At 44.2% G+C, this 11,158-nt stretch overlaps 1 protein-coding gene across 1 annotated transcript; it reads left to right on the top strand.

Moving 5' to 3' along the window:
• Positions 1 to 12: 12 nt before the first annotated feature.
• Positions 13 to 10,952, top strand: usp5 (ubiquitin specific peptidase 5 (isopeptidase T)). The gene is made up of 20 exons (XM_076154595.1): positions 13 to 352; positions 935 to 1,063; positions 1,810 to 1,876; positions 2,073 to 2,200; positions 2,573 to 2,718; positions 2,991 to 3,175; positions 3,330 to 3,424; positions 4,606 to 4,799; positions 4,983 to 5,054; positions 5,755 to 5,842; positions 5,940 to 6,065; positions 6,146 to 6,299; positions 6,479 to 6,650; positions 6,734 to 6,822; positions 7,428 to 7,556; positions 8,050 to 8,193; positions 8,281 to 8,423; positions 9,356 to 9,506; positions 9,600 to 9,684; positions 10,227 to 10,952. The coding sequence occupies exons 1-20, from the start codon at positions 245 to 247 to the stop codon at positions 10,318 to 10,320; spliced, it is 2,499 nt and encodes an 832-aa protein (XP_076010710.1). The 5' UTR covers positions 13 to 244; the 3' UTR covers positions 10,321 to 10,952.
• The last annotated feature ends 206 nt before the right edge of the window (positions 10,953 to 11,158 follow it).

Raw genomic sequence — 11,158 nt, 5'->3', positions numbered from 1 at the left:
GTTAGCTTGATTCGGCCTCGCCTCAAAAACACAAGCCGAGCATCTATGGCGTCAGCGCTCTCGTCCGCCGCTATCTGACGCTACAAGCATCCCGATTCATTCAGCCGCACACACACACAGACACTGGGAAACCGACCGACGAAGCCACCACGGACACTCTTCCTCCGAGCCGGGAATCAAAGTTTGAACGGCCAAATTCAGAACCCCGAGTGTCCAACTGAAGGGCCGAACTTGCTAGCTTGCCATGGCGGGTGTTGGCGAGGTTTTGATGTCGGTTTTGTCAACAATTCGGGTTCCGAAACGTGGAGACCGTGTCCACAAAGACGAATGCGCCTTGTCATTTTCCTCGCCGGTGAGCCATCTTCGTTTTTACGTTTCCAAACGTCAACTAGAAAACAGCGTTCCGCAATTTCAGTTTCGCTTTTAGTCTTCGTTTATTTAGTCTAACGCGTTGTTTTGTCGCCGTTGCCATACTTTTAATTCAACAAGCTTCCTCGAATCTACAGCCACTTGAAACTCACTAGCATGCTAAGCTAAGCTAATAATGCTCAGTAATGGAAACTTGGCTGCGTTAGCTTGCTAGGTAGCTAGTTTAGTTTACCGGGTACGCTGTCAAACTAGCTCGAAAGCTAACGCGGCCGTTTGTACTGTCCCGGGAGTGTCATAGCTATTACCCCCAGTATTCAGTCACTCATGTTACCTCAACGTTATACATTGAAGTTTCATAAAGCACAAAGCTAAACAACAACAATGTTTTGCTGAATAATAGCTAACAGTAGCACGCTGAGTGGACAATTGGGTTGTTGTTCAGTTTCTGATGCTGAGACAAGGACAGACATTTAAATAGGTTCTAGCTGTACTGTGTGCTGGGAGACTGATGAAAGCATGAAAATGTGTTTTATCTAACATTTCTCTGTCCGTGTCTTCTCTGCAGGAGAGCGAGGGAGGCCTGTATGTGTGCATGAACAGTTTCCTAGGCTTTGGCAGTCAGTATGTGGACAGACACCATGCTCGCACCGGTCAGAGGGCTTATCTGCACATCACCCGGACTCGCAAGACTCAGGTGACCACGAGTGACAGTTACAGCTGGGCAAGGTTTTATCTATGACCACACCAGTTAAATGTTTAGGTGGACATTGACAGCCATTGCATGGCCTGAAGGGTGTGGATAACTGAGCTTTCATTTTTGGAATTGGTCCCACTTTGCTTTCCACTGGGAACATGGGTGTTGGGTTTGCTTCCATCTAGGTGTGATAGCATTAGGGAGGTTCATCGTACAGGTTCACTCTACTTCATAATTCCTTTATTTACCTAACTTTGTCATGTTGTAACAGGAAAGGTATTTATGTTGCTACAAAGGTGTAAGTACACTAGTATCTGAAATATCATTGTGTGCTAAAGTGTTTACTATTCCTCTCGTTCAGTGTTTCTGCGGGTCATTTCAAAGCTTAAAATCCAATAATCTGAATTTCATTTTTCAAATCAGTTGTTCAAGGTTTTAAACATTGATTGGATTATGAAGTGAATACCACTTGTATCATATACTCTTGTGTACACACAGTTCTGTGTAGTCATGTTCATGTTGAAAATGAATAAATTCATTTACTTTGGAAGTAATTCTGGGACACCTATTTTCCTTCGGACCTTTTCCGTTTTGGACGTGGATTGGTGTTAAATTACTTTCATAATGCTCTTACATACCTTTGGTCATGTTGTTTAAATTAGCTTTTGTTTGACAAACTCAACACTTGTGGTTCATATACAATGATATACTCTTAACATCCTCTGAATTCCATTTCATCCCTTCAGAAGGAAGATGAAAACAACTCTGGATCTGGTCACCCACCAAAGAAGAAGCCCACCAGATTGGCTATAGGTGAGTGCATGTGTCAGTTTTCACACAAACCTGGTCTCCTCTTTTCTTGTGTTCTTTTAATACATTATACAAGCAAAGCTGTCTTTGAATGTTATTCTGTGGCTAGTGTTTATGACAATTACCGATTTTCCCTTATAATATGATAACGAAAAAACATTTGAAATGTAACTGTTTTCTCCACTCCTGTTTGTTGCAGGAATTGAAGGAGGGTTTGATGTGGAGCAGGAGCACTATGAGGAGGATGTGAGGGTTGTCATCTTCCCTGACAGGCAGGAGGTGACGTCGGATGAACTTTCTACCATGCCTGATGTTGTGAGAGAGCGGGTGAGACACGTTCATCACTGGAAAAAGTCCAGCTAGTTGGTAATGAGATACAAAAAGATTTATGTTGGGAATTCCTCCACAGTATCATAGCCATCTGTTATCGTGGTTACAAGTAAAACAATGCCATGAAATGGATAAAGACAACAGTGTAGTATCATATATCTGACACTGGACTTAAATAAAAAGTATGACGTTCTTTAATGTAAAACCAAAGCTGAAAGCACATTACAGCAATGAAGACCATATGAAATACCAACATTGTGTAACATCACTAATGTTACAGTATGTGCTATCTTGACAGCTGTTGTCTGTCATGTAGGGACATAAAATGTGTGTAATTTGTGTGTGTAAATTCAATTGCCTTGCCTCCAGGTGACTCTGTCCATGGAGCATCTCATGTCAGCAGACTCGGTGTCTCACGCCATGCAAGTTCAGCAGTGGGACGGTGAGTTGAGACAGGAGTCGAGGCACGCTGTTGACCTCAAACAGCTCGACAACGGAGTGAAGATCCCACCAAGGTGAGACATGAGGTCCCAGCTGCCTCTTGACTATTGTTATGATGTAGATCCTTAAAGATGAGCTATGAAACTGAGAATTAGGTGTCTCTGTACAACCAAGGTGCTTTAGTGTGAGTGAAGAAAATGTTTCAGATTGCTTTTGAGTCCAGGATCCTCTTATGTTTGATGTCACAATTTTTTTTGGAATGATATTAGTGAGCAAACCAAGGGCAGGACAAAGGTCAGACTTTTATATGCTAACATAAATGAAGTTGCTCATTTCTGCATCCTAGCGGCTGGCGGTGTGAAGTGTGTGACCTGCAGGAGAACATTTGGATGAACCTGACGGATGGCAAGGTGATGTGCGGCCGCAGGTATTTTGACGGCTCCGGCGGAAACAACCACGCTCTGCTCCACTTCCAGGAGACAGGATACCCACTGGCAGTGAAACTGGGCACCATCACCCCAGATGGTGCAGGTACGGAGGACATGGCACAACTAAAAAGACCTTTATCTAATGAGGCTGTATTGTGGACATAAAAGCTTTGTTAGGTAGCTTACAGTAAGTGCTTTTATGTGAAGCTTAGTGATTGTTTGTTTTTTTAATTGCTGCCTCTGTGTGCTGGCTCCAGATGTGTATTCCTATGATGAGGACGACATGGTGCTGGACTCCAAGTTACCAGAGCACCTCGCTCACTTTGGCATCAACATGATGACCATGGAGAAGGTGAGATCCACACATTGACTATTACAGCTGCTTTCTCAATTTTAACCGCAATTATCCCTACTTTCATTGCTGGTATTATATATTTATAACATATGATCAAGTTCCTGAAGGACAAAGTGTTGCACTCCCTCTGCTTTACTTTCCTGTCCTAGCGTGACAGAAATCAAATATATTGGATTTCCCCCCGGTGGCACGGCTGGCAGACATCTAGACAGTTCTGGGCGTCTCTGCCTCATAGAGCCGCCATTGATTACATGGTATTGCAAAGGAGTCTGAAATTCAGCTGCAGTATGAGCGAGCCACTTGTTCTTACAAATCCAATTCCACTAAAAATGTGTTATTCAATATGTTTTGCTGGCTCCTCTGTCTGGTTCTTCTTTTTTGCTTACTTGCACTGTACATACTCTGTATGTTTACATACATGTGGATATTTTTTTAAATTTAGCACATGCAACATAAACACATAAATGCCTTTGAAATCAGCATAAATTGAGGTATGCACAATGCTGTAAAAGTCAAAGTATTCATATTCAGACAACAGAATCCTATGAAGTTCACTCAGGTTTACTTTGCCTCAGTCGCAGTACAGACATTTCATTGGACTATAGCGTACATGTGAGCGTAGTGTCTGATATTACTGTTTATCATTAATCTCTCTCCTTGTCCTTCACCGTGTTTCCATTATCATATTTGATTGCTGTCATCTGTTTCAGTTATTTCCCTCCACACCTGTTCCTTCTCCAATTCCCTTCTGTCATTAATGTCTTTGCCACCTGTGTCTCTTCTACTGCACCATCCAAACTGCACAACTGTCAAAACTCTAAAGTGTGTGTCCCCCTCACTGTGTAGCATAATGTTGTTCCTTGTCTTGTTAATGCATTGCATACACACACACGGAATGGGGCAGCACAGACGGGGTGGAATAACCACTTCTGCTATGTACCACCGATGTTTATTTATTTTTGGTTCCCCCCTCTGGCTGGTGTCATTACGGGCGCACACACACACACACACACACACACACACACACACACACACACACACACACACACACACACACACACACACACACACACACACACACACACACACACACACACACACACACACACACACACACACACACACACACACACACAGCTTCTCTCACTCACTTCTTTTCCTTTTTTCTCGCCTCCCAGACCGAGCGGACAATGACAGAGTTGGAGATTGCCGTGAACCAGCGGGTGGGGGAGTGGGAGGTGATCCAAGAGTCAGGAACCACCCTGCGGCCCATGTTCGGCCCCGGCCTCACCGGCATGAAGAACCTGGGAAACAGCTGCTACCTCAACTCTGTTATGCAAGTGCTCTTCACCGTGCCCGACTTCCAGAGCAGGTCGGTACCCCTGTCCTCCGGTCACGCCCACTTGTTGTCCTGCAACAAGAGTGGAAGAGAGTGGAATGATGATATTTAGAAATTGTAGCTTTGTAGAAATGTTTATAGAACAGAGGAGGTTGATCAATAACAATGAATAGTATTTTACAGAATGCAACTAATGTTTGTATCCATGTCTGTCAGGTATGTGTCCAACATTGACAGGATTTTCGACGAAGCTCCAAGTGACCCCACCCAGGACTTCAAAACCCAAGTGTGAGTGTTCACTTAAATGTTGTACTGATGTCAAAGAACATGTTCAAACTGCCAGATCTGTCTTTTCACATAATTTTCACGTGGTTGAATACATACACACACACACACACACACACACACACACACACACACACACACACACACACACACACACACACACACACACACACACACACACACACACACACAGTACATTAAAGAAACTTTCCACAAATTCACACACTATAAACTCGGTGTCAGCAGTCGACAAGAAGGTGGATTACAAACTCCTTTCCAGACAGATATGTGGGAGATAATGTATTCTGTTTGGTTTATCCCGCTGGTATGATATCAGCAGGGTTTAAACAAACCTATCATTTTACTTCGCCTCATGTTGTTTTAGCTCCGTCTGCAAGCTGAACATAAACCTCCTCCTGTTGTGTCTTATTTCATCTGTCGGTGGCTTTTCTTAAAAACAAAAGGGAACCCCCAAGTGTACAGTTTGGGTTTCTCTGCTTGTGCGTATTCTTTTTAGTCTCTAGTCATTTTTTAAACTGCATGACAGACAAATACAAAAAGTAACTGCGCTGCCTCTTGACATCGACATTGTCATTGTGTTATTTGAAAGTACACAAAGTCCTGAATCCAAATCCTTCTCCTGTCTGAGTTGCTCCTGTACTGTCAGACCTCAAGTAACATTGGTTTTGTGTGTTTACTACAGAGCCAAGCTTGGCTTTGGTTTGCTTTCAGGAGAGTATTCCAAACCAGCACCAGAGCCTGGCGATGAAAACGGTACATCTGAACCCAGGGTAAGAGGAAGTGGAAGGAAGTCTGTCCCTGACCTGTCAAATTTGGTCTCGTTTTTGCAGTTCTCTCTTTACAATCCAGGTTACGCTTTGTTCACAGGGAGACCAAATCGGCATAGCAGCACAAATGTTCAAAGCCCTTATTGGGCGGGGCCACCCCGAGTTCTCCACAAATCGCCAGCAGGATGCTCAAGAGTTTTTATTGCACTTCATAAACATGGTGGAGGTAAGGTTGTGCTCACGCTGCCTCACTTTCTGATCCACATACGCTTCCCCCATCGCATCATTTTGGCCTTTCGCCCATAGCGGAACTGTCGATCTGGGGCAAACCCATCTGAAGCCTTCCGGTTCCTGGTGGGGGAGAGGATCGTGTGTCAGCAGTCACAAAAAGCCAAATACACACAGCGGGTGGATTACATCCTCCAGCTGCCCGTGCCCATGGACCAGGCCACCAACACAGGTGAAAGGCGGGTGGGATACAAGTCGTAAATAACAGTGTGGCATTGTGGGCGACTTCTTCAGCATCAACAAACTCAGTCCAGTCCAACAGTGTGCCCTTGTTCTCATGTTCTACATATTCATTGTTTCTGTGCTGGCATTTTATTCTTTCTTCTTCCCGTCCATGTATTTTGCTAACAGAAGAGCTACAAGAGGCAGAGCGCCGCCGTGAGGAAGCGGACCCCTCAGCAGGCCCCGCCCCTACAGTGCGAGCCCAGATCCCGTTCACCGCTTGCATGGCGGCCCTCAGCGAACCAGAGATCCTCACAGACTTCTGGAGCTCAGCTGTGCAGACAAAGACCACCGCTACCAAGTAAGCAGACCGACAAACGCTCAGTGTGATCCTTTGGAAGAAATCTGAAGAAATGTTAATGAATTGTGTTTTTGTTTTTCCAGAACAACGCGCTTCGCCTCTTTCCCTGACCACCTTGTTATCCAGATTAAGAAGTTCACCTTTGGCCTTGACTGGGTTCCCAAGAAACTTGGTATGCAAATGTTACTGCTGAGTGCTCAATATCTATTCTGTTTTAGGTAGTTTTCAGTGTTTCTGTCAGAGTTGGGCAGTCGGCTCATTCTCCTGTGTGACGCTCTGCAGGAGTGTTCTGTCACCTCAAGGCGCAGACCAGAAACAAACTAGGCCACAGTCAAGTCTGAATATGATCATTTTCAAGAGTTGAAAATGGTTAGAACAGGATAGAACTATGTCAGGGGAACTATTTTTAGTCCTGAAATTTTACCAATTCATTTCATGGAGGCCCATTATCACTCGGCCTGTTTCACACAATGCCCCCAAAACAATTTAGCTTCCATTCAAAATGTGCTAAATCGTTTCTTGGAATTTCCCAGATTATGTTTCCATCAGTTTAATTTCTAACATTAACCTAGGCATCATAATGTACACTGCGGTCTTGATAGAAGATAATAAGGACCGTGTCAGATGTAAAATCCCTCCATCACCCTGCCCTCTTCATCACTAATGACATGTTTGTGTTCATTAAGCATAACCCAGATTACTTTCAGAATCTCTCACTGCACACTGGGAACACTTTTGTAATGTTGGTATCATAATTTTGCTGTTTTTTCTGAGCAGACGTGAGCATTGACGTCCCTGACACACTGGACCTGAGCGCCCTACGTGCCACCGGTCAGCAGCCAGGGGAGGAGCTTCTACCGGAGGTGGCCCCACCCCCGCTCATGACCCCAGACGTGGAGGTTAAAGGTATCCTGGGTTCCCACGGCAACGAGGAGGACGACTCCCTCTACTCCCCACTGCTGTGTCAGTCTGTCTGTCTTTTCTGCCCTTTTCCTTCCTCTTGGCTGGAGCTGTCGTTGATCCATCTTTGCTTCCACGTTTTCTTCCTTTCTGCCTTTTCTGTTTTCATGTTCATTGTTTTTCATGCGTCCTCGTGTTGCCTTATGATTTGTTTTTTGCATCATGTGTCGTGATTTGATTTTGGTATTTTAGTTGCCTCTGTAATGAAGTACATACGGTTTCACTATTATTTCTATATATTTTTGGTTTGTTTCAAAGAAAAGAAGCATACTTTTTTTATTAATCACCCATGTTTAAATAAAGGATGAGCTCAATAGCAGTCAATATACTTCCATTTGTATAAAATCACATTTATCAAAAATGAAAATGCAAAAATCCCATCTCATTCCACACGTGTGTGCATCAAAGTAATCAACCCTCTCCTCTTTTTGACCCTCAGCTCCAGTCCTTGATGACTCCACTGTGTCCCAGTTATGTGAAATGGGATTCCCGCTGGAAGCCTGCAGGAAAGCGGTGTACTACACTGGGAACACTGGAATCGACCATGCCATGAATTGGATCATGGGCCACATGGATGACCCAGGTGGATAGAGCATGGAATTGAAACAATTATGAATCCAGTGTGATTGATGCTCTCAGTCTAATATTTGCCTCTTTGTGATGGGTCCAGACTTCTCTTCCCCCCTGGTGGTGCCGGGCTGCAGCTCTGGTGCAGGGACCACGCCCACTGAGAGCGCGTCCGAAGAACACCTGGCAACCATTGTGTCCATGGGCTTCAGTCGAGACCAAGCAACCAAAGCACTTAGAGCCACGGTTAGACACACACACACACACACACACACACACACACACACACACACACACACACACACACACACACACACACACACACACACACACACACACACACACACACACACACACACACACACAGCATCTGTTAGACATTTGGACTAATGTTTCAATTGTTTCAGCACAGCCGGCCCCTTTAATTTAGTGACGTGAGCAAGTTTCCCTCATGCCGGGAGATTTTCACAATGATCTGGGTAACCAGCCACCTTAATGCAGCAAGAGAAATCAGCTACCACAGTTTTCACTTTTTATGTAATACTGAGACAGTCTGAAGTGTTTTCAAAGGTGAAATTCAGCTTATATACACTGCCTTTCATTACAAGAACAAAGTGAACAGACAAGAGGTGAGAAAGAAGCTGCACTTCCTGCAGCTGCTTCAAAGTTTAAGTCTTCCAGGCTAAAGAACTGATGTTTATTCTGTGAAGCAGCGGCAGCACATTTCAAGTCCAGTTTAGTTTAGCCGAGTTACATGTAAATCAAGGTAGAATTGGCCTTGAACCTACATTTGGACCATCACTTGTTGCCATTTTGTTGGTGGGTCTGTTTTACATGGAGCCAACTGGTTAAACAGAGACTGCAGGTGGCTGTTCCAGTTTAGGTGAACCTCAGAAGTTCACCACACGTAGCTGAGGTGAGGGAGCGTTTCCTGTGCTGTTTTAGTTTCAATACATAATGGCTCAGTTTCTCGTTGAGTCAGAGAAAACCCTTCTCCTTTCTCTACCTCATGTGTTATTAAGCTTCAAAGCTAGTCGTGTCTGTTTTGAGTCAATTCTAACAGTACAGGTGTTAATCTGAGTCTGAACCTGTTCATGATTCCATACTCATATAGTCAGACATTTGACAACGATATTTTCCATATTCTATCTTAAACTTGCTGCTTGTCTGCGTCACAGAGTAATGTCCTGGACCGGGCAGTTGACTGGATCTTCTCCCACCTGGACGACTTGGAGTCCATGGAGGTTTCTGAAGGAGGCCGTTCAGCCGCAGACAGCGAGGGGGGCAGGGACCCCCCACCCGGCCCGCGGGTCAGAGACGGATCAGGCAGTGAGTGCTGGGGAGTGTGAGTGGGAGGGGACACATAAAGACACATCATTCATAATTCTATATTCTCTAACTGGTTTCCTCTCCTCTGTTCAGAATACGAGCTGTTTGCATTCATCAGTCACATGGGGACGAGCACAATGTGCGGCCACTATGTCTGTCACATCAAGAAGGACCAGCAGTAAGTGATACAATCCCACTGTATGATCTCACAGTAAATTTATGTTTAAATGGTATGCTGTCGGTTCTAACCCCGACAGTTAATTTCCTTATTAGGAAGGGGAAGACATGTCTGTTCTAAAAGGAGTAGTAGTTAGTTTACTTTGGCTCAGCAGGGGGCACCAAAGTCCAGCTCTAGTTTTGGTCGTCAACGTTCTCCTAGCTGCTGATTTGAACACACGGCTCAGTGTTAACCTTAAGAGAAGAGATCTATAGGTTCTCATGTTTTCTGTCCAGTTTTATCCAAACAATATTTCAAATGGGTCAAGTATTTCAAAGTTTATGCACCGTTGTGGAGAAATTAGATTTGCGGTCTATGATGAAATGTTGATGGTTGAATTTATATACAGGCACCAGTGAATTCATATATTTAGTAGTATTCTGTTTATTATGATGTGTTGGATACTTGATATTCAGTTGAGATTCCTTTATTTAATCTGTTATGTACAGTGTAATCAAGTCCACCTGTCTGTAATAAAATGTCTCGTTGTGTGTGTGTCTCAGGTGGGTCATCTTCAACGATCAGAAGGTGTGTGCTTCAGAGAAACCCCCCAAAGACCTGGGATACCTCTACTTCTACCGGAGAGTTTCTGAATGAGGCGAGCGAGGAAGGAGACCAGCGAGGACGCTAACACGGAAAATGTACACACACAGACACAATGCAACGGTCATAGTCGCACTCCAGCAAACTCCTCTGAATGTCCCCAAGCTCGCTTCACAACTGACAACTGTAAATAAACCTCTCTGATGAGTTAATAACAGTTAAATGAAATGGTGCAGATGTACAATTACGGTTTTGGGGGACAGGTTTTTTTTTTTCTTTCTGTGAGCACTTGATTACACACCCAACATTAACAGGATGTGTGTGTTGCTATGCTGTTAGTCGATCCACATTCTGTGTCGAGTTTTGATTTCCATCTCCATCCGAGGACTCCGGCCTCTCCCCCTCCCCCCTCCGCTTCCCCTTCAAAACCTCCAGCTTCAACCCTGTCCAGCTTATTGTGGGCTTCTGCAGTGTCGACACTTAATCCAGACACCACATACTCTTTCTGTGTGTGAGAAAGTCCAGTACAACGTTCATGAGAGGAACCGCCGGTAAAACAGAAAGCAAATAAATAAATAAAATTCCCAAATGTGTGTTTTGAGAAGAGGAAAATAAAAAGGGCAAACACCAAAACGACCTGGTTCTTCTTAAATGTTTGGTTTGGGAGTAAAGAGGGGAATTCCTGTGTTTATTTGCAAAAAAACTCTTTGTTAAATCTGCTGTGAAAAATAAAGACCTGTTTCTGCCGTTCTGGCTTGGAGCTGGATTGATCTTAAATCCAATATGCTGTTGCATTTCCAGTTAATTCTCCAATGCTGGGTAAGATTTTTTTTTATATTTTTCTCTGCGCTGAGATGAAGCCTAGATTCACTATTGTGTATCTTCAGTGTGT

This window comes from Genypterus blacodes, unplaced genomic scaffold, assembly GCF_046128005.1.
Source record: "Genypterus blacodes isolate CSIRO-AG114 ecotype Tasmania unplaced genomic scaffold, CSIRO-AGI_Gbla_v1 ptg000063l_1, whole genome shotgun sequence".
Lineage (NCBI taxonomy): Eukaryota > Metazoa > Chordata > Actinopteri > Ophidiiformes > Ophidiidae > Genypterus > Genypterus blacodes.
This window is presented reverse-complemented; position numbering and strand designations above follow the sequence as displayed.

What these genes read in the sequence shown, in the direction of transcription:
- usp5 (XM_076154595.1), top strand. Translation starts at nt 245, where the DNA reads ATGGCGGGTGTTGGCGAGGTTTTGATGTCGGTTTTGTCAACAATTCGG. An exon ending in CCTTGTCATTTTCCTCGCCG is followed by an intron (nt 353 to 934) that starts GTGAGCCATCTT and finishes TCTTCTCTGCAG; the next exon opens with GAGAGCGAGGGAGGCCTGTA. An exon ending in CCCGGACTCGCAAGACTCAG is followed by an intron (nt 1,064 to 1,809) that starts GTGACCACGAGT and finishes TCATCCCTTCAG; the next exon opens with AAGGAAGATGAAAACAACTC.